The 27,333-nt window shown below is 48.9% G+C and overlaps 2 protein-coding genes across 3 annotated transcripts; one reads left to right on the top strand and one right to left on the bottom strand.

Moving 5' to 3' along the window:
* The first annotated feature begins 916 nt into the window (after positions 1–916).
* myf5 (myogenic factor 5) lies at positions 917–3,713 on the top strand. Its single transcript, XM_076030051.1, has 3 exons — positions 917–1,507; positions 2,713–2,782; positions 3,137–3,713. Exons 1-3 carry the CDS (start codon positions 1,052–1,054, stop codon positions 3,367–3,369), a joined length of 759 nt encoding a protein of 252 aa, XP_075886166.1. The 5' UTR covers positions 917–1,051; the 3' UTR covers positions 3,370–3,713.
* On the bottom strand, positions 2,536–26,144 carry lin7a (lin-7 homolog A (C. elegans)). 2 transcript variants are annotated; one of them, XM_076030052.1, is made up of 6 exons: positions 26,020–26,144; positions 18,253–18,371; positions 15,231–15,302; positions 10,343–10,552; positions 9,942–10,160; positions 2,536–2,546 (listed from the first exon to the last, which is right to left on the bottom strand). In XM_076030052.1, the coding sequence occupies exons 1-5, from the start codon at positions 26,054–26,056 to the stop codon at positions 9,942–9,944; spliced, it is 657 nt and encodes a 218-aa protein (XP_075886167.1). In that variant the 5' UTR covers positions 26,057–26,144; the 3' UTR covers positions 2,536–2,546. The 2 variants fall into 2 exon arrangements, with proteins under 2 accessions (XP_075886167.1, XP_075886168.1); XM_076030053.1 differs by lacking the exon at positions 2,536–2,546 and adding an exon at positions 6,698–8,570.
* Positions 26,145–27,333: the final 1,189 nt, after the last annotated feature.

Raw genomic sequence — 27,333 nt, 5'->3', positions numbered from 1 at the left:
TGCATGCGAGAGCGACACTCTTGTTCCACTCGGCTCAAATAAAAACACGCAGAGCCGTCACGGCCATCTGTTTGCGCCGCAAAAATAGCCCAGGCCCCGGACTTGTCACCGGCTCCTAACGCTCAAAGTTTGGCCTCTGAACGGTGCGGGAGGGTGACGTGTGTGTGTGTGTGTGTGTGTGTGGGGGGGGGGGTTACACCCTGGTGCTAATTGTGTCATTACTGTTTCAAATGAGTGCCGGCAAACAGGGAGGATGGCTGCTGCCGCCGCTGTTGCTGCTGCCGCCGCCACTGCGATGTAAATTCGCGAGGCTTGAAATGTTACACCTCCCGTTTGCAGCTGGGCCGCATCTGCAACGCTGCCGCCGACGCCTCCACCGTAAAATCCGGCCCGCATACTCCTCACAAGCGGTCGACCCACCTTCTCATTCATTTCAATTTTTATGATTTTTTTTTTTCACACGAAAAGCCTCCCTCTTTCATATTTTACGTCTTTGTAGCCGAGTGACCCCTCGTTCCCGACAGGGGCCTTGGAAAAAAAGAAAAGAAAAAGAAGCAGGGTTGTTGGGGGGCTTAAGAAAAGTGACACATCTTGGGAGAATCCGTTGAAAATACTTGAAAACTTTCCCCCCGGCGTCGCGCCCGTGGCCTCCGCTCGGCGGAAAAAGGCCCTGGCTGCGGAGGAGCTTGATGAGTGCTGATGATGAGCCGAGTGCAGATGTGGGAAGCTCGGCAGGAGGGGCGGGGGGGGGGGGGGGGGGCAATAGAGAGGTGGTGGTGGGTGGTGGGGTTGGGGGGGGGAGTCGGCTTCACCCCCAGCCTGCCTTCTGCTGGGGCCAGTGGGCCATGGTAATTAGATCTGGCCAATGTGGGCCCTGGGCTCCGGCCCCCGGGGGCATAAAAGGGGGCCGAGGGCAACAGACCCCTCATATCACTCAGAGGTCTCCTCCGGCTCGGCCCTCTCCTCTCTCGCCCTCTTCTCTGTCCCTGGCACCCATTTCTCTTTCTCTCTCTCTCCCTACGTCCGTCCGTCCGTCTGAACTCCTCCGGCCATGGACGTCTTCTCGCCCTCGCAGCTCTACTACGATCGGGCGTGCGCCTCGTCCCCGGACAGCCTGGAGTTCGGCCCGGGCCTGGAGTTGGCCGCAGGCTCCGAGGAGGACGAGCACGTCCGTGTCCCCGGCGCCCCCCACCAGCCGGGCCACTGCCTGCAGTGGGCCTGCAAGGCCTGCAAGCGCAAGTCCAACTTCGTGGACCGCCGGCGGGCCGCCACCATGCGCGAGCGCCGGCGCCTGAAGAAGGTCAACAGCGCCTTCGAGGCCCTGCGCCGCTGCACCTCGGCCAACCCCAGCCAGCGGCTGCCCAAGGTGGAGATCCTGCGCAACGCCATCCACTACATCGAGAGCCTGCAGGAGCTGCTGCGGGAGCAGGTGGAGAGCTACTACGGTCTGCCGGCCGAGAGCGGCTCCGAGCCCGGCAGCCCACTGTCCAACTGCTCCGACGGCGCGGTAAGAACCTGCATGACCGGGGCCCGAATTATAAACGGTGGTGTGTAGCGAGGCGAAAGTCGCTCGGCGGAGGGAGAATCAGAGCTGCACGCAGGAAAACTCAGAAACACGCTGGCAGAAGGCCGTCCCTGCAGCATCACTTAGACTTTGCTTTTCAGTGGTATTTTTCTCTTCTATAACAGACACACAAATATTTGCAATGTTACCTTCATAGCTTTACGCGTGACCTTCTGAGGAAGATGTAAAGGTACGAAGATAACATCTAAAACATTTCCGTGCCTGCTGTCGACGAACGGCACTCACGGTCGTATATATATAATGAAGACACAGTGAATCCCATTCATTTATTTGTTTATCATTGTTGCTGTGCAGAGTTTTCCCCCCCTCCTCTCCACCGCCTCCATTCTCAGAACCCATTAACGAAGGATCTTGTCCGGGGCTCCCTGCACCTCAATTACCATGCTGCTCCTCCGCGCGTCTTCCACGCTCTCATTCTTTCACCGCAGATATCTCCCCGGCAGAGCTAAATGGCCGCTGAAGGTCGTTATTTGCGAGTCGGGATGAACTCGTCGTTCTCGGCCGCAGTGGAAAAACCTCTCAGCAAATGCTGGAGGGAATAAAGGAATAAAATGAAAACCGTGGAACAGGCTAATAGCTTTTCCCACCACCACCAACACCAACACCGGACACTTTATAGCCTCTATAAACCAACTAAATCCGCCTCAGTGAGAGTCTGGCAAAGGGAGGGAGGAGAGAGAAAAAAAAAGTCCTTGGTGCTTTTGTTGCATTCCAGTCCGGGTGCATGTTCTGCGGCCGCTGCCAGGATTTCTCCGCGGATTTGCTCGCAGAAAAGTGTCATCTTGCACAAACTGGTGTTGCTTCCACTGGTGGAATCGATTGGCCACGCTCGCAGCGCAGCCCAGGGGGAAGGGACGCTGCTGCTGCTGCCTCCGCCGCCGCCGCCCTTGAAGGCGGATGTGAAATGAAGAAGCCCTCCATAACTTTGGAATTCAGGATTTATTAGCCTGTCTGGAACATCCTTTACTTATTTATTTATTTTTTGCCCCCATCCGTACCTCTCTTGCAAAGGGCTCGTGCACGGCGTTATGGCTCAGAATTCTCATCATTTTTCCATTTAAAGGGGTTTTTCACTGCGTTTGGAGGCTTTAATTAAACCTTTTTTTGTGTGTCTGATGTCTTTGCAGGCGGACAGCAACAGTCCATTGTGGCAGCAGATGAACGCAAACTACAGCAGCTTCTCGTACGCAAAAAATGGTAAGAAAAAAGTGAATTATATTTATCTACATCTTCTGAAAAATACTAATTCAGTGGCGGTTCCCTTTAAATAGATAGTTAGTTACCTCAGCTCCTACAGCCTCAGTTAAAGTGTTCGAGAAGTCAAAGAATTATTATTGTCATACCAGCTCACCTTTACAGTGATGGTATGGAATTAGTACCCAGGTCCAGTTTTAGAAGCCAAAAATAAGTATCAAAATGAAGATGAAATAAAAAATCGAGTACTTAAATAGCAAAACATAAACAGCAATCAGCAATCGAGGGCCCTAAAAACCAGATGAAACATGTCGACCTCTGCAGTCTGATCCATGACCTTGTGCTCCTCCCTCACAGACACATTTGGCGACAGGCCGGGCGGAGCCTCCAGCCTGGAGTGTCTCTCCAGCATTGTGGACCGTCTGTCCTCGGTGGAGTCCGGCTGCCCTCCGGCCGCACTGAGGGACGCCGCCGCCGCCGCCGCCGCCGCCGCCGCCGCCGCCACAGGCACTTTCTCGCCCAGCAGCTCCGACTCGCAGCCGTGCACGCCGGACAGCCCCGCCTCCAGGCCCGTCTACCACGTCCTGTGAGGGGGCCAACCCGGCAAAAAACAAAAAAAAGCAAAAACAGACCAGCTACTTTGTTAGATGAACCAACACAATGAGAAGTAGATTTTGTTCCAAAAGCTGAGGCTGCGTGCGACCTGAGGAGCAGGCGGCGGCCTTTTTGTCCTGTACATGAGAATGTAAATAATGTAAATGGCCATTTATTCTATACATGCTATATTTACCCAGTGAGACGTATTTAAATGATGACAGTTAAATGCAGTTAAAGTGATCGTTGTTGCTCTTTGAAGTGGTATTTAAGCCTGTTTAATGTCTGTTTTATTTTGTCTGTGTTGTTTTTTTTTTTCTCCCATTAAATATTTCACTTTTTTCCTTGCATAAAAGTCACTGCTGTCTGGTTCCTGCTCTCTCCTCCTTCTCCTCCTCCTCTTCCTCCTCCTCCTCCTCCTCCTCCTCACTGTTTTCTCCGCCGCCTCTGTGCTCAAAACGCCAGCCGGTTAAGACACACCACGGGAAAATAAGTGGGTTGTTTTGCGTCGCTCCCGAGTGCGGAGTCTCGACGGCAACGACATCAAATGGCATCAAAATGAGAGCAAAGCTCTTCTGATCCCAACGAAGCAGCGAGACAAAGTCGCACCTGGGCTTCCTGCAGGACTAACAAGGCGCTGAGATCTCATTAGAAACTCAAAAGAGGTTCCATGATGCCACTTGCGTGCTCGCCTGCCGCTGGATTTTGTTTGGTTTGGTTTCATTTTCAGGCTGCAGTCACAGCAAATGAAGTGTAGAGAAAACCAGCTCAGTATCAGCGAAGCGTCGCTTGAAAAATAAAACCAAGCCATGTCGCGTTGCATTTTGGTAACTCGGCACTTTGAGTTTGTACCTGTTGGTTTTTGCCAAGTGCGAGTCGTGGACGACACTCTGAAATTGCGCTATCAACACCGGAGCGGAGAACAAATGGCCTCTAATGGTGCTTGATGAGGGGGAGGAGGAGGATGTCGGGGAGGGGGAGGGGAGTAGGTGGTGGAGGCAGTGGAAGGTTTAATGCTGCCACACTGACTCATGCATTCCTAAAATGCATGAGTCAGTGTGGCATAAAACGCACAATTCAAAAGTGATGAATTGTGCGTTTTATGACTCATCTTTGTCCTTTCCTGGGTGTAGCTGAGAACACGTAGACAGAGTCGAGGTTTATTTTTTATGTATGTGTGTTTATTTATTTTTTTACTCAATCTCAAGTTTTTTCATTGGTGTAAAATTGCTCTGCTGTTGAATTTAAAAAAAACTAAAGTCAATGTACTTCAGGTTTCTCTTTTTCTCCTAAAAAAAAAAAAATCCATTTTCAATATTTTCCTTTTTTTTTTTTGCATCGTTTTTCACACAGTCATGAAAACAAAAATCTTGTCTGAAACCTTCATGTTGGAAGCGCCTGGCCTGCAGAAGACAACGTGTTTGACCTTCAGAGGTGAGGGTCGCACGGTCTCGCCGGTCACGGCGCTTTTCGGCAGCACCGCTGCAGCTCAGTCGCAGGCTGCAGGCCGACTCACTGTGGATTTTCAGACGGCGGCTTGCGTTTCACTACAAACCTCCTCGCCCGAGTGCCGCACTCCAAATGTCAGCCGTGCCACTCGGCTGCACGGCGGTGATTCACGTGTCGCCAGTCGCCCACGGAGCCGAGCGGTCGCCCGCGTCGGCTGCTCACGTCAGACAGACTGCCAGAGGTTTGTCATCGGATTCATTCTACTTCCTCATCCCGGCTGAATTTTCAGATTTGTTTATGTTCCTGTGTGTCTCGGAGTCAAAGCTCAGGCCCCGCTGCAGTAACCGAGACAAGCCACGGGGGGGTGTGGTCTCTCGAAATTGCTGAGGAATTTGACCTGCAAAATAAGCAGCTTCCTGTTAAATTTCCTCATTCGGTGTTTAATGAGAGTGGGATTAAAAGCAGTTCGTGGCTGCACTTGTCAAAGGAAGGAGCTGGGAGGACATCACACTGGGAAATTACACTTTTGCGTAACAGTTTATTTGAAGACATATTTTATTTAGTGTTAGCTATGAACAACTAAAGATGCAAACAAATGAAAAAAAAAATATGAATGTAATTTTTTTTTGTTGTTGTTAAATGCATGAGTTGTCGTCAGTGTCCTCCCACTCTTCTATGGTCAACTGCCTCATTGGTCCCACTTCCACCTCCCAGCCAATCTGCTTTAGTTTCATAATTTTTTTTAATGACCTGATTCCTGTCACCTGTGCTGCTTCTTCCAGACTCACCAGCTGCCACCATCTCCTCATCCGTTTGTTTCACTCTTAACTTCCTGCCCTCATGTCATCATTGTTTTGGTGTCTCTGTTGTGATTTTGCTGCATTTCTTATTTTAGTCAGGCACTTTGGCCAAACTCTGCACATTGATGCCCCCAAAAACGCTTTTAAACAGCACCTGACAACCAACAAGCTGGAGGTCTTAAAGGCCCCACTTTGCAAGGCTTCATACTGAATGAAGGGCTCTGCTAACTGTTAGAGATTCCATTGACCGTCATGAGCGTTTTGTGTTTACATAAAGAGCAGATCCACTTTGTAAGGGTCAGTCACCATTTCCCAACTATTGAAGTGGAAAAATCTCATAACGCTGTGCAGAAATCAGTTGACACCTCTTCTCCCTCCAAAGACAAACAGTTTGGCTTGTGACAACGATTACTTTTGTGTATTCGCTGTGTGAGTATTTTTTTTTTATTTTATTTTTTTTATTATTATTTCTGACGTTACAGTTGGGAGCGTTTCAAGTCGCCTCAGGCCTGTCAGAGGGGGTCGAAGCTGTAAGAGGTGGGTGACAAATGACATCAGCCTTCCTGTTTAATAGCCGCCATTTACAAAAGCATCTCTGTTGGCCGTGTAGAGCTGACAAAGAGGACATTGACTTTCTGTTTTCTGTTTTTGCGAACAGACAAGCCTAAAAGGAGCGCCTTGGTTCTGCATCGATTCCGCTCTGGCTCTGCACTCCGGACGCTGGCAAGTGTTGTTTTTTTTTTTTTTATCGCAACGATGCAAATGCTTTCATCTCAAACGCTGTTGCTATCACCGTAGCCGTAGCATCTTGTCATCTGGCCGCTAATACTGGACCCACCCTCAAAAAATATCTTATTTAGAACTCTGTTTGCAGCCTCCCTAGAAAACTGTCATTCTCTTGGACCTTCCTCCAAGCAATCTGAAACATCCTTCTTGTGTCTCTGCCCTTTCCTAAGCTAAGTGATTTTAGCACGTCTTTTGTGAGAAGGGGACCATGCGGAGGAATTGAACGATGGCCTTTCAGTTATTTCTGGGGAGTTGACTGACAGAGAGAAAACAAACAAAGACAAAGCGGTCACTGTACACAAGCACATAGATTTATTTATACAAATATAGTATCACAATTGCATATCAACAGTCTCTTTTTGTGTGCGTGTGTCACATCTTTGTGGTCAGACCGTCAGCTTCAAAACTGTAAGTCAATTAAGAAAGAGAACCTGTCATGTTTATTTTTTTTTCCAACCCCTAAATGTTCAAAAAGTTTGTTAAGATGTTCTGCAAAAAATGTGAGTCAAACAATGAATCAGACACGCCTTTCGCATCACATCGAGTTTGCCTTTGTTGGCAGCTAGCCTACAAGCTAACAGCTTGCAGCACACAGGAGAAATGTGCCGCGCAGGAAATGTGCTACAGGTCAAAATGGAATTGGCTCTTTCTCTTCATAAAATCCACAATGTAATTCTGTTTTGTATTTTTAAAATACCATTTTTGGGGGGAACGCAGCTTTAGTATTTTCACGTCACTTTTGGCATCCGCTGTTTTTGTCATGCAGCTAACTGACTGGCCGCTTCGTTCAGGAGGAGAATAAATTCACTGTCAGACCAAAAACTAAAAAAAACAAAAAAAACAAACACAAAAAGCGCCACCTACTGACAAAACCTAGAACAACTAAAACCACAGTAAGGAATCAATCCACAAGCAAACTAAGCAACACGAGGCAAGAAGGAACGTCGTAGCACCGAAGATGTTGATGATTAAGAATTCAACCTTGCACGTTTCGCTCGTGACAAAACGTACAAATAAGTTTCCTTCCAATCCATCGAGACAGAAAACAACTTTCAAAAGAGAAACACGGGAGTCTGTGCTATGATATTCATATGTGTACAATAAAAGTCTTAAATAGAAACGAGACATGACACTCTCTAATGAAACGATAGAACTCTATGTTAAATCTCTGATAAACTATAAATATAAACATAAATCTGACTTTTTTTATGATTATAATTATCTTAATTGTGATTCCGTCTCTTGTTTTTGGCGACATTCCATTAGAGTTCAACGTCTCATATATCTTCTGGGTGAATCTCAGCTTGAAAACTGTGGCAGTTATTGCACGATATTTATCCGCGCCACCATTTTGAGCGGATAATCTCCTGGAGCGACGCAGGTTTGGACAAGGAAGCCGCCTTACAGCGGGACCCGGCTCCCCATGCGCCTCTCCGCTATAAACTCTCTGTACACCAATTTTTTTTATTTTATTTTATACCGAAAAGCCGAAAGAGAAAGAAACGCCAAAAAAAACCAAAAAAACAAAAAAAGAGAAAGCCGGTGTTATTGCTAAACCTACAAAATACAAAAAAATATCTCCTGCTACAGTTACATTAGGTAAAAAAGAGTTCACATCATCCAAAAAACCAGGACACGAGAAGAGAAAACGATTGGAGACACGAGCACCAGTCGAGGAGTCGATTAGTTTTTTTGGGGGGGGTTTGTTTTTAAATAAAAAAACACCACTGTACAAAAAAGATGGCAGGGCGGAGCCACGTAGTGAAGGATGACGGTCGAAAAAAAAGTACTGTAAGCGGAACAAGAAAACACAAGAGAAGGTTTTCCGCAAAGAGTCGACAACCTCGAGCAGAACAACGCAATGAAGGGAAAAATACAAATTTAAATTGGGCAAATTTTCAGCGTTGGCCTCCCTCTTCTTCGGGCTCCTTGAACGGCTGGGCTCCAACCTGGTGGGACCTCGGAAGGACTAAACATAGGCAAAACCAGTCTTCCTCTTTTTCTTTTTCTTTGTTGGTTTCCACGACAACTGAGAGATTCCCTTTTTAGGATCCTGCGCTCCACAGAGAGAGATCTGAGACCTCTGAGATCCACCATCCGTCTAAGCTTCCAATTCTTCTCCTCCGCTTCCCCACAGCTACTTCTTCTTCTTCTGGATCATCCTGCGGAAAACAAGCACACAAAAAAAAGAATGGGAACGACTCCTCGAAGATTGTTGCAGATTCGACAAAGCGCATCTGCCCGCTTTCAATCAAAACCAGGAGGTTCCAGATCAGGTACCGGATCTGGAATGTTCCTCAGAGGAGAATCGTAATGTAAATCTAGTGGCGACTGAGTCCAGTGAGGAGCAAAAAAAAAAAAAGCCCCATTTGAAGGTTTGGTTTCTGTTCCAAATGTCAGGCTACGACACAGAGACGATAACAAACCCGTCTGTTGGTGACACCTGCTGTGACCAGCTCCTGGCCTGTAGCTGCGTGCTTCAAGCTCCCTGACCCCCACCGACCCACGCCCCGGGCACACACCCCAAGCTGCCACGCTGCCGAATGCCAGACAAGAGACTCTGCGCTGGGTCGGGATTTAGCGTCAAACAGGGCCGTTTTCACCGAGACGTTGCCCCCCCACCCACCACCCGTCTGTCAGGAAGGGCTTCCAGGCTAGGCGGAATTAGCCGCATTAGTGTCTCAAAACTTTTCATCTATCCCCTTCTTCCGGATGTTCCCACACGGTGAAGGCTCGACTTGGAGCAGCTTTTGTTCTAAATTTGGATGTTGAAGAAAACGCCGAGCGCCCCGACCGACTGCAGCGTTCAAACTCGCGGCTCCAGGTACGGGAGGCGGAGCGGAAGGAGCCAGGGGGTCGACGCTCAGCTTGAATATTTTTCGGGCTCTCTCCTCGTGAATCTCTCGCAGAGCCTCGCGTCGGCACATGGGCGGCTCACGCTTTCACGAGCCGTCGAAAGCGGCGACGTGGGAAGAGGAGCGAAGAGCCAAACAACAACATTTAGATTCTCCCGATCTGCGATTCATTTGTTTTTTTAACGGCACGTACCGTAGAAACTCACGCCAGGATGTTAAAAGACAACCTGGAAGCTCATCCTGACTTGACTCGGGTCCAACCAGGCTTCGTTTATTAAGTCGGCAACGACGCATGGCACGATGAGGCAACGAGCCGCTCCTGGCAAAGACTTTGACGGCCAAATGTTTTTATTTTTGGCAAAATGTGCTGCAACGTGCATGCAAAATGTTCAGTATCATTTAACACCTGCTAACGCAAACCGGCTTCAAGAGATTCACTCAGCAAGAACTGTGGGAATATTTTCCTTTTTTTAATGCTGTGGCAAAAAAAAATTGCAACTCTTAAAACCTTTTTTTTATATCTGAGTGTTATAAATGTGTGAGGACAGACTTGGCATGAGAACTGAAAACAGGAAGATCCAGTTTTCTGTTGCTGGACGCTGTTGACATGCTAAGCTAACAGCTAATACCCCCCCCCCGCATCTCCCCTTTGACCCTTAAAGCAATGATGCGCCTCACCTACGACATGTGGTTCTGCTGCGGCGAGAGGTTCTGCTGCTGCTGCTGCTGCTGCATGAGCAGCTGCTGCTGCTGGCGCCGGCGGGCCGTGCGCAGCTTCTCGAAGCGCGCCTCCATCTCCTCCAGCACCTTGGGGGTGTAGCGGACCACCAGCTTGACGCTGTCCTTGGCCGCCTTCAGCAGCTCCACCGCCTTCTCGTGGTGCTCGCCCTCCACGCTCTGCGGGAGGGGTAGCGGGGAGGAGGAGAAAGAGGAGGAGGAGGATCAAGAGAAGGAGGTGACGAAGGGGGTGGAAGAATAGAGGCAGGAGGAGGAGAAGTGATGGTGAAACAAATGATGGACATGGTGGACAACAGAAGGAGGGCAGAGACGATGGACCAGAGCAGACTGGCCCCGCCTACCACGCCGTTGACAGACAGGAGCTGATCGCCTCGCTTCAGGCCGCCGTGCCGCTCGGCCACGCCCCCCGGGATGATGCGGGAGATGTAGATGGGCGAGTTCTGCTCCTTGCCGCCCATCACGTTGAAGCCCAGGCCCTCCTCCGTCTTGGGCAGCTCCACCACCCGCGGGTGGGAGTGGCCTTCGCTGGCCGCAAAGGCTGCAACTGTGGCCTGTGGGGGATGGGAGGAGGAGGAGGAGGGCATGAACGCACAAAGTCCACTTTAGTGCAGTGTTGTACTCAAGAGCGCGCCGACCGAGACCGAGACACGATCAAGACTAGAGACGATCAAGTTGGAGACAAGACCAAGACTTCATACATCAAAGAAAAACAACAACAAAACGGAAGAAAATGAGCAGTGTCTAGTTTAAAGTTTGCTTCTAAATGGAACCGCAACATCTATTTTCAGCAAGGTATTTTTTAATAATTTTCTTTAACATTTTGCTGCTTTGCCAACTATTTTGAAAATTTTTCAAAAAAACAACTCTGTTTCATAAAATTGAAAAATAATTTAACCTGGAATAAGGGTCTGTGTCAATGTTTGTGTCACTCTGGGTGTCACAAACAGAGCGTAAAAATCCCGAGTCCGTCCAGTCCAAGACCGAGACAAGGCCGAGTTAAAATGCCTCAGAGCCTGAGACGAGATCAAGACCCTTAAAAAGCGGCCTAGAGACCAAGACCAATCTGGAGGACTACAGCACGACTTTAGTGGGCAGAAGAGCCACAAAATGTCTTGCAAAGCCATTTTATAAAACAGAGCGCAGGTGAAAGCAGCATCGCACGGCGGCACTCGGGCGGCTGAAATCGGAAACATCTGTTTTTCACAAATTCATAGAAAAAAAAAAAAATTCTAAAAAATTCTGTGAAGATAAATTGCAACGTCAAAGTCTTGACGATTCATCCACCCGGACGGAGGGTTTTCGCTTCACATGAGAAGTCGGATTAGCACATGCGAGTTCTCACACACACAGCAGGATCAGCTCGTCAGCTCTCGCCCCCCCCCCCCCACCCCCCCCTCCCCCGCAGCCCCTGGCCAGCTGCTCGCCGGTGCCCAGGGGCTCCTTTTGAACCCTGGGCCAAGAGAACTTCCCGGGACCCTCGCGCTCGTTAGCCGAGGGCTGAGGGAAGCTGATGGCAGGGGAACAAAGGGAGCCAGACAATGCCCCCCCCACCCCCACCCCGACCCCACCCCCACCCCGCCGCCGCCTTAAAAAAAAAAAAAAAAGGAAAATGTGCAGACGCGATGCCACAGGTGCCTCGCTGTCGAGGCTCTTCTGTAGCATGACAAGTAGGTGGCAGAGAAAAACAGAGTCTGAAAAGAAAGGGCGGCTGGTTGTTTTGCATGGCTGGTTTGTCTGGATAAACCTTCCAGGTCCCCTGTTACTCTGCAGGATTCACCTGTTCACACATTCCAAGAACAAACTTACCGAGAAAATGAAGATTTTCTCTGCTCGCTTCCTTTTCTAGAGAGCGTGTCAGCCACCTCGTGATGTCACAAAGGGCCCCAATACATTAAGCGAGTGTAGTTTCTGTGTTTTTTTTTCTCCTCCCTTTTAAAGCTTATTTGCAAAGCCTCGGCAGTTTAAAGCGAGTATCGAATTCTCCGTCTGAAAGATTCATCCTCATCCTCAATTTTTTTTGTTTTGTTTTCTTGTCTCCCTGCGAACACGCGGGCGGTCCATCAAAGCATCACGCATTAGTGGCGAGCAGCAAACAGAGGGCTAACTATGCTTAGGTTTTCTTGGAGGACGAGACGGCAGCGTTTTGGGATAATTAGTCATGCGAGGCCACAACACTGGAGTCTGGGCTGGAAGAATAATGAGGTGGAAAATGGGCTTTAATATTCGACCTTTACAATATTTACATTCCCTCCTCCCGCCGTCTCTCTCTACCGCAGCCCCCCACCCACCCACAAACCCCACCCATCTGCCCCCCTCCCTCCCCCATCTCCGATTTTTCCCACTTCCTCGTCTGCTCCCTCGTTTTTCTCCGTCCTGCTCTTTTTCTTTTTCCTCCCCGACCGGCTTATTGTAAAAGCTGAAAAAAAATAATAAAGTGGGCAGGGGAGGAGGGAGTGGAGGGGTGTTGGGCTGCTCGTCAACATTCAGGACGCCGCCTGCCGGGCCACACAGCGCGTCGACCTTCACAACTTTATCGGGCTGTCTGGGAAGACGGAAGAGGAGGAAACAAGAAAAAAAAGAAAGAAAGAAACACAACACGGCCTCTTCCACACAGGAGGCATTTCAAAAGCTCGTGGGAGATAAAAGTTATTTGCGTGAGGATGACGGTGAACAGCCCTCCCTCCCCCCCTCCCCTCCTCCTCCTCCTCCACCTCTTCCTCCCTGCACAGCGCCTGGTGCTCCCTGCTGGTTTTCAGGGCCAAAACCGATCAGATTAATTGAGTCATTGATGAGTTTTCAGGCGCAAAACGAAAACCTCTTCGCCAGGACTACTGCCGAGGCCTTTTCCCGCTCGTTTCTCCTGTTTCATCACTGTTGCAGCAGCGGCTTCTGGACTTAAAACAGTCGATGCAAACGCAAGAGGATGAATCTTTCAGACGGAGAATTCGATACTCGCTTTAAACTGCAGAGGCTTTGCAAATAAGCTTTAAAAGGGAGGAGAAAAAAAAACACAGAAACTACACTCGCTTACTACGATGAGCAGCGGCTTCCTTTAAGAAGAAGTGGGTGTGGAAGATTTAAACTGCTACCAAATGAAAAACCAAATGGAAAGTTTGCTTGGTAGCTTGAGGCTCGCGGCGCAGAGGAAGCTTTAGCATTTTAGCTTAGCCTACAGGAGAGTACCTAGGAGAGTGACTGCAGGTGGTTTGAGAGGAGAATCTGAAAAGATGCAGCAGGGAGCTGGGCAAAAGACTAAATAAAAAATTAAAAGGAATTGAAGCTGTGCAACACTGCAGAATTTGATTCTCAATGTGATACTTTGCACTCAAACGATACTTTGCACTCCGGTGGCGTAACCGCTGATCTCATCAGTCCTCAGCAAGAAAATGTGTCGACGCTGCTGCTGCTGCTGCTGCTGCTGCTCTCGGCATCGCTTAGTCACTTAGACGGGAAAGAAGTTGCTTGATTCATGGAACGCCAAAGTGGAAGTCGACATCTGGATCCTCTTGTCCTGTTGGGAAGCTCGCAAAGCTCCACCATCCCCGGGAAAGACGACCGTCTGACGGGAGACTTCTGGCCTTTTGCACTGCACTCGTGCACGTCTTCGCTCCCGCGGAGCCCAGCCGAGCGTTGGCCTTCATTGCTATGCAGCGCGCTCGTCCCGCTCTGGGCAGCGTGACGGATGGACGGACGGAGGAGTCTGCGCTTCCACAAACCTAATTAACACGGGCGCACGCACAGACGGAGACGCACGCACGCACTCCCCCGCTGCTTCTGTCGCACAACTCTACAGAAAACGTCCTGCCGCAACCTGCCTGAACCCAGCTGGACGCCCCCGAGACAAAGCAGCGGCGCTCCTCCTCTTCACCTCTCATCCTCTCCTCCACACCTCCTCTCATCCTCCTCTCTCCATCTCATTATTCTCACACCATCAACACATCTCTCTATTCTTGTTCTTTCCTTCTCCCCCCCCCCCCCCTGCACAAAGGGGCCAGCATCTGTCGCGGGTGGAGGCGCTAGTGGAAAAAAATAAAAACCCTGCTGAGGTGCGACGTGTCGAGCTTCTCCTAGCATAGCAAGAAGGAAAATAACCCAAAAGAAAACAGATGAGCTGCCTCTGCAAATGGAAACATCTCCCTCCTGACGCCTTCACTTGTGACGGCAAAACAAAAAAAGGAAAAAAAAAAAAACATCTGCCCGATTCTCTGTCTCTCTCTGTCTTCGACGGGTGGAGTCTAAGCAGGCGCCGCTAATAATAAAACAAAAATCTCAGGGCTGTCACCAGGACTGGATTTCACTGCCAATTGGAACGTTGTTGTTTTATGGCGGTTTGACTTGATTTGACGTCGGCAGGTCGGGTCAGAAAAGGATGAAAGACGAAAGAAAATCCATCTGATGCAGAGAGCGAAAAAAAAAAAAAATTTATCGAGCTGTCATATTTGTTTTTCTGGGCTCAGTTTCCAGATGATGAAAAAGGCTGGTGGCAAGATAAAGTTTATTTATTTATTTATTTATTTATTTTTATAGATATGTGAGTGAAGCAGATTAAAGATGGGAATCTCGCGGCAGCTCGTCTGGAGATTTGGTAGCTTGTGTCACGTTCTAAACAGGAAATCTGAGGTTCTCTAAACATCTCTCCCTCTCTCTCTCTCTCTCTCTCTCTCTCTCTCTCTCAATCTCTCGCTCCCTCTCTCTCTCTCAATCTCTCTCAATCTCTCCCTTTCTCTCTCTCTCTCAATCTCTCGCTCCCTCTCTCTCTCTCTCTCTCTCTCTCTCTCTCTCTCTCTCTCTCAATCTCTCGCTCCCTCTCTCTCTCTCTCTCTCTCTCAATCTCTCCCTTTCTCTCTCTCTCTCTGTCTCTCTCTCCCTTTCTCTCTCTTTCTCTCTCTCTCTCAATCTTTCCCTCTCTCTCTCTCTCTTTCTCTCTCTCTCCTGTGTGTGTTGTGCGGCGCAGTTGGCATGATGAGTTTCAAGCAAATTAGATTGAGGGCAAATTCATTGGGCTTGATTCCCCTCTGCAGTTGGATAATTGAGTTGGTTTCAACTGCCTGCCAGGCAATGAAAGTTCATTATGATTCATCAAGTCTTTGATGAAACACTCTGGTTCTGATAAAATGCCCCCAACTCGATGCTCTCTGAAGGGAGAATTCTGACTTTCTTTCAGTGCTAATTGTCATTGTGATTGGCTGATTGGTGGGTGTGTTGCAGCGTCAGCTGAGCAGGTCTCACCTTGGCCGTGGCCCTGGCCTGGTACTCTGGGCAGCCATTCACTGTGATGGTTTCATGCATGTATTGGTAGACCTGGGGGGGGGTAACAAGCAAAAAAAGACAAAGGTCAAAATCATGCTTCACCTCTGTAAAAAAAAAAGACAGGAAAAGAAAAGAAAATCAGCATTCCGAATTCAACAGGTTCTTTCCAGAGGCCCTGATGCACTTTTTTTGCTGTGAATTGTTGAGTTTCAGCTTCTCTTTCTTTCACCTCAAACCGGGAGCAGCAGCCTGCTGGGTTTGGAAATCGTGCTGTAGCAAACAGACTTTTAAAAATCTGGGTACGGAGTGAAAAGCAACAACTCTCTGCGGAGTCACAATCCGAAGCTCTCCCCGGAGCATCTGGATCCTGGCGTTAATGAGCAGGGGACGATGTGAGGTCACAGGAGGTCACAGCCAGAAAGTCTGAAAAAATCAATCCTCCATATCTTCAGCTCTTTGTCTGAAAAGGAGACCCGACAGATACAGACTGAGGCGGGACAACCAGTGGTGGGAATTCTTTGCACATCCATTGTGACAAACTCAACTCCGGGATGTTTTCAGCCAGTCGTAGTTTGACTTCAGCAGGCGACAACACGAGACATCATTGAAATGTGAACGTGAGAGACGGAAAGTTCATCCAATCCCCTTCTTCTTCTTCTTCTTCTTCTTCTTCTTCTTCTTCTTCTTCTTCTTCTTTTCAACGGGCCTCAAGTTCAGTCAGGACGTGAAACGATACTTTTCAAGACGCTTTGAGTCGAAACTGTTGTACAACTTTGCACGTAACGCCGTAATTTCCCCGACGCAGAGCCATTAAACTGAACTTCAGCACCTCTGTGATGATTTTCCCCATAAACTGTGGCTCCGTTTCCTCCCAGCAGTTCTCTGATGGGCTGCTAAGGACAGTTTTAGCAGCGCAGCAATTCCTTTTTACTGCTCGGTGTGATGACTGTAATGAGGCAGCAGTAGCCGCTATTCCAGTCACAGACCTGTTAATCACCTCAGCATCTCTACCGGTTGCCATTCAGCGTGCCCGCAACTTGGCAGCCCCCGTTTTCAAGAGGCTCCACCAGTCAATCAGGCAAGGACATGACAGAGGAGTTGAAATATCCCAGTTTACCGTCGAGGTTTTGGTTGTTGGGGTGAATGCAGCCGCAAAATAATTTATATTTCATCCAATTACTGACGTGTTTCCCTCTGAACTAAAGATGCAAGGCCAAAAAAATCAGAGTAACAGCGAACTAACAGCCAGTTGCAGATGATAGTTATCAGAATTCTTCAGGAAAACACGCAGCCTCGACAAAGAGTATTGAGGTTATGAGTCATTCTTTCAAAATAAGGGAGTAAAATCTCTTTTATTTGACGCCTATTGATGTAATAACCTCACTGCCCCGCCAACAGTCGAGAGCTTCTCTTAGAAGGACTCAGCTAATCGTTTACACGCCGCGCCGCCGACACAGAGCTGCGCTCTCATCTTTCTGTGGCCTCGTCGCTTTTTTTTGCTCCTCCGCCTGTGCGACAATTACATTTGTGTATAACGGCGCCGCTGCGGTGCAGCGGAGCAGATAGGACATTGAATTCACTCCAAGATCCCAGTTTATCAGCCGGTGCAGCGGGACGATCAGCGGGAGGCGGTTTGGGTTGAAGAATGGGGTTGAAAGAACCAAAACTCTTGCTTATTATTCAGCAGATAATGGGATTAAATCCAGTTGCTGCTGGTGTTGTATTCTGCATAATGACGAGAAGTGTCAGGCTGCCAGATGAATTAAATCTGGATGTGTTTATTTGTTTGTTTGTTTTTTTCTCTCGTCCTGTGTGACTTTTTCATGCAATCCCCCCCCCCCCATGCCCCCTGCCCCTCCTCCCCCCCTCCTCTATTGAATCTGGCCTGTTTCCCGCAGCGAGGCACTAATACAATCACGTCCTCTGATGTTTTTATTACGCTGGTATCGTAAAAATCCGCCATCTCAAATTTGATTGCGCGAGCGTTGTTGCTGCTCTGCTGCGTGGTTCCAGGCTGGAAACATTTCGGGCCATTGTTTTGTTCATAAAAGGCACTATGACACAAGCACACAACAGAATACTGAACAGACATGACACATTAGCATAAAAACAGAGGTAATATATATATATATATATATATATATATATATATATATATATATATATATGTATATATATATATATATATATATATATATATATATATATATTGCTCTCGCTGGGAAACTCTGGGAAAATTAACTTTCTGGCAACGGGTTCACTCACGGTGCAGCTGAAACAGGTGCAGATTTAATATGGGCAGAATCTTAAACAGTGTTTAGAGATGAAGCCATTATGAATGTATAATGCTCTATGCATTGATCATCCCGCTGGAGGAAACATCTCACTATTGGCTGCATCAGTTACTCATGGGGGTAAGGCGATGGTCTTTCACCACCAGATGTCGTAGTTTTGCACTGCGTATGGAGCAAAAACAAAGCGGCTCCCTGCACGTCCTCCACCAACTTCTGCTCCGTAAACAAAGGTGTAATGGATTTTTTTTTGAACAGGAGCAACGGGAACTCCTGAAGGTTTGCATTGATTTCACAAGACAATCACTTTCTACTTGTCACAGGACTCCTTTAAAGACCTTTGAGCCAGGAGTCATCAGAGCCTAACCTGATGTACTCATAGGAAAACTTCAATTATACATAAACGGCACTTATTTCCCTTCAGTTTCTTCACATTTATATGTAAAAACTTCCTTCAGAGGGAAAAAAAACCCTGCCTGGGACTTGATATGGACATCACGGCGAGCGCAACTGACAGGACGAAAGAGCAACAGCTTCATTTGGGGGAAACATCGCGACCACGAGCCTCGATGATTGATGGGGAAGTGCGCCGCAAAAGAGCGCGGCGGCGTGGAGCTGCAAAGGTCAAGGGGAAGCAAAACAAAAACAAGAAAGAAGAACAAGAGCAAAAAAAAAATGAGACAAAGCCTTGACGGGCTTGACGGGCTCACCTCTCTGATGGCGGTGCAGAACTCGCTCTGGAGGACCTTCTTCAGAGACTGGAGCTTGTGGCCGGGGACGTCGCCCGACTCCTGCAGCTTCTCCAGCAGCTCTATCGCCCTGGCAACATCTGGCAGGGTGGGGGGGGGGGGAACACATGAGAAATGTGTGCAAGGGGAAATGAGGGCTCAGACGAACGACCTCAAACTGCTTTAATGGTGCAAGAAGGAGCGAATCGATGGGGAGGTTTCAGCGGAAATGGATTCTGGGAAGTGGAGCGGCGTGGCCGTGGAGCTCGGCTCTTTAGATTCAAACACGCTGGGGATGAGCTGCCAGCTCATTTGCATACGGACGCGACGCTTCTTGCGTAGGAGGCCGACCAGCCGTGGGCGCCGCCAGACATTTACACCCGAGTCCCAACGTGGAGTCCGGAGGCCCTGAAGCCGTGACTCTCTGCTGCTGACTCGTCCGCTGAGTCGCTCGACCCGTAATTAGTCTGAGCTCCGAATCCGACCGCAGTCGGCTCATTAACATCCCGCCATTTGAGAACCGACGGGCCGCATACAGAAGCAGGACGGAAGCGAGTTGATCGTTGAGCTTCCTTCTTTTTTTTTCTCATCAGCGCATCATGTTTTATTCCTCGTCGGTTCGGCGCTTCAGCCAAAGATTCTTGGAATGGGTGCTCCCTTTTCATATTTTACCAGCAAATTTTGTTGTTTTTATCCTTCTCTTTGTCCTCCCGGCCAGCTTGACTTTTTCACTCGTCACTCGTCTTTTCATGTTTTGCTTGTTAAAGCTCTGCGAGTTGTTGGCCGTCAACAACAGGTGCCAACATCTCCAATTTACCGCCGTGAGCGTCTTTTGTTGTTCATGCATGTCAATCAATGATTGCAAGAAAAACACAATGAGACCAAAACCTAAAAAATACAGAAAACAGCAAAAGGTTTTTTCTTTTCCTTTTATTGTCTCGCCCTCCTTTCGAATGTGTGGAAGGTTCAACAAAACGTTTTAGCTTTAGCTTAGAGCTAACATCCAGCGTTTCGTCAAGAGGCTGTAAACAGAGGGCTAAATGCGCTCCTTGCTGGAGGATCTGTTGGATTTTTAGGATAATTATCAATGCGAGGCCGCTGGAGGGGGTCGCTGGAGCCTTTCAGGGAGTTTGGAACTGCTCTTGTAGAAAGCAGCAGATTAATTAGCACTGTGGGCGTTTTCCACCTAAACAAGGAGCTTTGATGGGCTGATTTTTGCTCAGCAAATATCTCCGAGCGGGTGAGTGGGTCACTATGCCGCTCTGCCTTGTTAAGGAGTGAGTCCTAATGAGCTCTCCCATCCTGTCGAGCGCTTTTATGAGCATTTCTTTCTCATTAAACGCAGAGTCAAGAGCCATCAGGGGAAGATGTCTTTTTTCCAACCCTCTTCCTACGTGCTGGTTAGCAACGTTTTCCTCATCCGCATGCAGGAGTTTGAGGAGGCGTCTAGGAACGCTGTCTGTTTCCTGGCGCCATCTTCCCAGACAGATTTAAAAAAAAAAAAATTATTTTGTTTTTTCCCCCCAAATTCGATTAGACATTTCAAGAGCATTGGAGCTTTCCCACTGACTACACTGCCACCCTCCCTCCTGTCACTGAGCCGTTCCAGAGCTGACAGCCGGAGACGTTGTGTTTGTGGGGTGTGAAAAACATAATAAAGGAGCCGTGAATCAAACAGGTCTGTGGCTCACACCGAGCTGCTCAGAAGCAGTGGAACTGAAAACACGTCCCCTTCCTGCCACGCTTGTTTGACATTCATGCAGCTGCTGGATTATTTCTAGCGTAAAAAAAAAAAAAAAAAAGTATCCCGCTTGAATACACAATGCCTGTCTTGAAAGGCTACCAATTTGCAATTTTTCTTTTTGCCCCAGAGTGCAATCAAACAGAAACATTAAGTAGGAAAAGGCGGGAGCTACTGCCAGTTTTTAGCCATGGCAGGAACAGGAAACAGAGAAAAAAAATGGAACTTGCGGGCTCTTATGCAGATTGATGTGTGTGAAGCTGCTGTGGAAATCTGGCTGGTCAGATGTGCATATCCCACTGCATATTAAGGGCAGAACAACGACTCCCACATCCGTCGTGAAGCAACATGACATAATACATTATTACCTAATAGTTTGGCAGAGGAGGGTAGTGAGGGGGGCGGGGCTAAACACAAGAGGGCTGATAACGCACAGTCACTGGCGCCGAGAACAACAAATGGAGCCAGATAATGGCTCCTGTGTGTGTGTGCATGCGTGCACTCCAGGCCCACACGCTGTGCTCATCGTGTGCACTGTCTGTGAATCCATGCAGCCGCAGGGCGATCAGGGTTTTAAATAAAGAGGCAGCGGCTGCGGCGTGCAGCAATATCACGTTGTCCCGATCGGGCTGGACGCGTCCGTGATGTTACTGTGTTGAATAAACATTGCGATGTTGAAATACCAGCGCCACTGACGGCTCAGCAGCAGGAGTTGATCCCAAGGCGGCGCCGCAGGCTAAATACTCAACTTATTAAAGTCCCGTTTGAGGCCTGTACAGGAGAAATCCGTGATGTTTGCTTTTAAAAAGTCGTAATTCAGCTCCAGTCAGTCGGATTTTAATCTGACAGCCAAGAGAGCAGCTAGCATAGCAATGGGTATGAGGGTGCGCATGTGTTTATTTGTGTGCAGTTCTTTCTTCTGGCCACCAGATGCTGCTAAGTCCTGCACGCTGGGCCTTTAAGTCTTCCTGCAGAGGTGTTTTGTTTTTCCTCAGAACTTGAACACTTCGATATTAAAGCCATCGTGCACCTGTCACCTCCTTTCCGCTCCTGGTTGAATCGATGATTCTCTCTATTTTTTTTCAGTCTTTCTGCCAGACTCTGGCAGCTGCGTCCTCGCTCCGCATGTATCTCAGCCTTCCTCTGCCCTGCTCTTTCAGCTCTCTGCCTTTTTCAGACTCCTTTTGCACATTTGCTCTTCAACGCTGTGAACCTGCTATTTCTTTTCATATTTCTTTTCCAATTTTGTTAAATGTCCACTGGCCACTGCAGACCTCTCTCCTCGGCTGCCCGGGTTCACTTGACTTACAGGGCTGCCAAAATATCAGAAACCATCTCAGAAAGCTCTCGGTCACCCTGCCCTGCTCTGCGACCGGAGGAGCGGCGCGGTGGAGCGTGATCAAGTGCTTTATTTCACCGTATTGCCTCCGTCTCCAGCGCAGCAGAGGGTTATAGGAGCTCATTGGCTGCAGATGCTTTTCGCGGACCGCCGTGCTCAAAAAAACACGACCCGCACGCTCGGCCTCCCGGGTGGCGTCTTAAAAGATGGGCCCGCTCTAGAAGATGTCTGCGGCTGGCAGCCTGTGTGAGCAACTAGGTCGCTCTTATCGTGAGTTTGACAGATTGTTGTTGTTTTTTTTCAATTTTTGCAAAAAGTCAAAGAGAGCCGACGTTTCCCGTGAAGATGTGTTGCAAAACAGCAAGCGGAGAGTCTCTGGGTGTCAGAGCCAGACGAGGATCCTCTGGCAGCAGGTGTGGGAACGTGGCGAGGGATCGTGAGTCGCGATTACAGTCTTTACTTGCGTCAAAACGAGCTGATGTTGTTGAACATCGCTGAGCCGCAAAAGGAAAAAAAAAGAAAGAATAAGAAAGAATCCTGTCAGACTTTAATTTCCCTCGGCCGCCTAATCTCGGCGAAATCAGCTGATCTCAAAGCCGGTCCACATCAGCTGATGGCTCAGCTGATTCCTGTCTGAGGGGGGCGCACCGGGGATCAGCTGAGCCCCTGTTCCTGCTCCGGATGCTGACGTTAGGGGCTGAAATACAGTTTTCGAGGCTTTTCCAGAGAGATCTCAATGCAGACAGATTAAAGCCTGCAGCAGACAACGGGGGAGGAAGTGAACGATGGCGGGAACCATGGTCTGATGGCAGGACGAGCCTCCGGTGGCCATTATTTCTGGGGCAACGCGTCACATATCGAGCGAAACAAACAGACTCTCACTCCGCATTAGTCGCCCCAGCGACCGCCCCGCCGATGACATACTCTGATTATCTGCGCGGCGCTGCGGCCCGGCTACTCATTTCCCACCGGGGCTCGTTCCACACCGGCCAGCCGGCGGCTACTAAAGGTCGGCCTCATCGCTCGCTGATTAAAGAAGCCGAGGCTGTAGAGCCAGATTGGTCCATCTATAACAGCAATGGCGGGCTGGGCGGGGTCTCGTTCATTTCCAACACTTGTAGGTGTCGCTCTGACAGAACCGAACCAATGTAAACAGACACACACATCCTTTCTGAAGGCTGAGCTCATTTGATTGAATGTACTCAACATGTAGAAGCTCTTTTAAAATTCCGGCTCTTGGGGTTTATTGATGAAAATGTCACTTCCCACCTGAGCAGCCGGCACAAAAAAAACTCTTGAGTGACCTTTCTCTGATTCCCAGCCTTCCTTTGTACCCAAAACAACCCCCCGGCAATGACGGCGGCATCCGTCAAAGGCTGTTCTGACCTTGTTGCTCGGGAACGCGGCTGCAAATTTCGACTATAGGAACTGAAAGGTCTTGTTGTGCAAAATTCACTTTGTCGCTGTTTTCAGACAATAATCTGAGCTGGAAACTTGCCCCTTGTGATGTCATAAAAGGCACTCACACCTCTCCCAGGTTAGTGACTACATCTTCAGCCAGGTGTTGGCTCCGCCCTCTGGGACTTCGTTTACGTCTCCTTCCGAACATGCGGAAGGTCCAACAGCAGTGTTAGCAGGAAGCTAACACAACATTTTTTTTTAGCTGCAGGCTGTAAACAAAGGGCCAAATATGGTGTTTTCTGCACTTCAGCATTCCTTGCAGACTTGTTGGGCTTATTTTGGATGATGAACTGTGCGCTGCTGCCATACCAGAGTCACGGATGAAGAATAAAGATCTGAAAATTGATGGAATATGGAACCTTGGATGCAATTCTTGCGAAAGAGGCCAAACAACTCTTTGCCAAGCTCGGGCCTGAATGAGCGCCAAGAGAATAAGCCGCAGATAGAAGAAATAAATCACTCGGATGAGGGTTAATGACTCCGCCAGGAGCCACTCGTCGCACATTCAACGGTGCCGTTATCGTTGGTTGTGTTTACCTCCAGGCATGATACTTAAAAGAAGGCAAACAAACAAGAAGCGTGCTTTTCTATACAACACCAGCTATCGGTAACGTTAGCCTGTAACCTGCCTTCTTAATCCCTCAAATCGCTCTGTGTGACTGAGATCATTCAATGGGAATAATGTCTGGCAGCTCATTAGTGAGCTCACCACCACCTCTGTCAGACTCCGAGGGAAAACAGAGAGGATGTGCAGCGCTGGAGTTCTGGAGAAACTACTGCAGGGACATGAGGCTCCATATTCTACCCAACCCAAATCCTGTGGATTAGCCTGACATTATTAATTAGCCAATTAAAAAAAACTATACATATCTTGTCTGAAATTCAAAATTTAGCCCTGTGTTTGCAGCCACCCACCAAAACGAATTCTTTATTGGACATCCCAGAAAGAAAACAAGTCGATTTCAACCTCTGATTGCCATCCCACCTGCGGGAGGAATAGTAGAAAAAAAAACGTTCTGACATCTGTTTTTGCACGAAACCACGGCATCACAAACAGCTGAAGGAACCCACGTTGACCTCCACTCTCATTATTGTGACATATAAAGAAAGCCTGTCACATCAAGCGCCCCCCCCCCCCCCCCCCCCGCAACCTCTCCGCAAACCCCCCCTCCTCACCTCTCTCTCTATCTCTTATTTTTCTATCCGGCCTTCATCTCCACACTGAAAGGAGACCATTTGCAAATAAATCGTTCAGGGAGGCTGAAGTCCATTGTTCTTAATAGGGCGCTGGCTAATCACAGTCATTTCCTGCGACAATAACAGGAAAGGCCGCTGATGTAAGAGCTTTCTCATCCCGCTGCGACCCGGCTGGGAGCCGAGCAGCAGCCATGGAGATGAACACTCGCAGCCCGTTTGTTCGACACAGCCGGCGACCGACGCAGTCACGCAGCCACTCGAGGCCAAGGCACCTTTTTCATTTTCTGCTATAGAGTTTCCTAAAAAAAAAAAAGAGAGAGAGAGAGAGAGAGAAAAAGTTGAAAAAAAAAAGGTGAAGGGGAGCCATAAAAACAGCCTTTCACGCCCTTCCTCTTACGTTTGGAGGCTGTCATTACTGCTGCTGACTGCCGGCTCTTCTTCACGGCGCTGCATTTAGATATGGATCGGCTTGACTCCGGCAAAGGGCACCTGAGTCACTCCTGAGTCTGCACCCACACACCAGGTGTACGAGGGAAGTGACACGGAGCCAGAGGACAACTAATTGTGCTTGGAAAGATAAAGAAAAAAAAAAAAAAAAGAATCCTCAGCCGGCTGCAAACTGTACCGCACACGACTGAGAACCGGGTCGGTCCCTGCATCAGGCTTCACGTTTGCCAAGTCTCCTTCAAGTTCATGATGTAAATACCGTCGCTTTTCCTCTTGTACACGTACTGATCCATCTGCAAGTCCAAGTTGGTGTCCACGCATAGTGTATTCAGGAGTGTAGCCTTCTGCAGCGTTTGCACCTTTGCTGTACAGGCATTTTGTAGTATCTTTACAATTAGTATCTTTACACTGACTCAGGGAAATGCAAAAGAATTCCAATGTACCTGTTTCAACCTGTTTTTAACTTGTACAAATGGCAATGAATCTCTATTCTATTCTATTCTGTGTTTGCAACCAAATACAGTGTATTTCTGTCCCCCCCTACACTGTCCAAAGCGTCTCAATCCCTCCTCAATGTATGCAATATTTGACATCATCCACTTGGGTCTCGTGCTCTTTATCTCAACTGTTGAGACTGAGAAAACACAGAGACGCCGCTGCTCTCAGAGGACCTTTATCATCAACTGGAGGACATGACGCACTAATTGTGCACAAGTTCCGTCCCCGGAGGCATCTCCCTGTCCGATTTTCTGCAAACCAGGTCAGGAGGTTGCACGCACTAAGGCCACAAACTCTACAATTACACGGCGGTGCTGCCTCGGCTCCGGGTAAACACAACCTGTGGTGAGTCGGCAGGGCCGCTTCACGCGACCTGGAACCGTCATTAGAGCCTTTAATTGCAATTTGCACGCACCAACGCCGTCTCCAGAACAGCAGCAGCAGCAGCAGCAGCAGCCACAGGCGAGCGTGCCGCCTCCTGTCTGCTGACGAGGAGCCCACATGATGAGACTCCGGTTTTTGTTTTTTTGTGCGGTTCACGGGATGAGCAAACGGCGGAGATGTGAGAGGATCACATGACGACCGGGGCGGGGTTACGTAATAGGGGATGAGGAGTAAGCGGCGTGGAAGCGCTGCCTGCGAGGGTGTTTTCTCCATCAAATATCCATCGGTGGTGGCGGTGGAGGAGGAACGGGACGGGGAGGAGCCAGAATAATGTCACGGAGAGCGGCATCAAAATTAGGATGAATGCATAAAATAAACAAGAGCTCCGAGGTCGCGCACAGACGAGGCGTCTCTCTCTCTCTCTCTCTCTGTCTCTGTCTCTCTCTCTCTCTCTCGCTCTTTCTCTCTCACTTCATCCTGAGCTCGGAAGCAAGCGAAATCTCCGACAGATCCGAGCCGGGTCAAACCGAACCTTGCCGAGGTTACCCGAACGGCAGAAGACAAAGGAGGGAAGGGTCCGGGAGACAGGTCATAATTTAAGGGGGGAAAAAGGAAAGAAAGAAAAAAAAAAACGAGAAAGCACGCGGGAGGAAATGATAAATAAAAGCTGCGAGCGGCTTACCTCGATCCAGGGAGAGCGGTTGGACCACTGTCGCCATGACTGCCGCTTACTGGAGACTGAGAGACAACTGGAGCTGCAGCATCACACAGCGAGAGAGAGAGAGAGAGAGCGAGAGGGGAGGGAGAGAGAGAGAGGAGGGAGAGGGAGCGCGAGAGAGGAGAGAGAGAGAAGGGGGGCTTTGGGAGTGGTTTATTCACCTCCATATACACTTTATTATGACGGCAACATGTTACGCAATGATAATGTAAACAGAGAAGAGACGTCATCAGTCTTTTTTTTTTTTTTAAACCAGAAAAATGACATTAATTTATATTTAAAAAATATGAATTTACTGTGATTGCAATGGACTCCAAAAGCTCCAAATGAGTAAAAAGTGGCCAAATGAGCTGTATTCTGCTGCTGGAATGCAGAGATTCTGGCCGGTGAAGTCAAGACGTGAAAAAAGGACTGTGATGATGCATTACGTTTACATTTTTAACTATGTTATGAAGGAATTATTTCAGCACAGCACTGTACTGTTACTGAATCCTCCCAGTGAATTCTTGTGCCTTTGACTGTCCTGAGGAAACTGGCAGTAGTTGCTGTCGAGACTCTGGCCCTCTTCCTGTGTGTGTGTGTGTGTGTGTGTGTGTGTGTGTGTGTGTGTGTGTGTGTGTGTGTGTGTGTGTGTGTGTGTGTGTGTGTGTGTGTGTGTGTGTGTGATCCACCTCAGAGATCAGCTGACTGCAACTGTTGTCACTAAAGTTTATTGTGAGGCGCTGAGCCGTGCAGCCTGTTACTCCCCCTCCCCTGCCTCCCCTCCACCACCACCACCACCACCACCACCACCTCCACCACACAGGCTCTGTGGACTGGACGGACCGCTGTGAGTGGTGGGCCGTCGTGGTGGGGCTTTACAGATTAATCCGCGGGTTAATATGTCGTGCAGGCACGTGCGGCCTAAACTGCGCCTGTTGCTGCACCGTGCACGACCGGCCGTGACCGGGTGGGCAGAGGCAGGGAAAAAGAGGAAATAAAAAGAACACTTGCACGTGCATCGCTGTGGGAGCGCCTGCAATATTGTCACACCGAACACGGTTCTGATTGGCTGACCCCCTCCTGGCGACTGGGCTCATGCACGAGTGCATAAAGGTCGTCGTGCATTTCTTTCCTGAACTGCTTGAATTCAATTGGACGCATCCGATGGTGATTTCGTAGATGATTGTAATCACCAGCTCCACGTGCGCCTGTGACTTCTGTCCGCATCAGGTCCAGCTGCAAGCAGATGTGTTAAGCGGATGGGTGGGGCGGGGCAGGGCGGGGGCTTAGAGAGTG

The sequence above is a fragment of the Nelusetta ayraudi genome, unplaced genomic scaffold (assembly GCF_046127955.1).
Source record: "Nelusetta ayraudi isolate G7.1 ecotype Tasmania unplaced genomic scaffold, CSIRO-AGI_Nayr_v1 ptg000027l, whole genome shotgun sequence".
NCBI lineage: Eukaryota > Metazoa > Chordata > Actinopteri > Tetraodontiformes > Monacanthidae > Nelusetta > Nelusetta ayraudi.
This window is presented reverse-complemented; position numbering and strand designations above follow the sequence as displayed.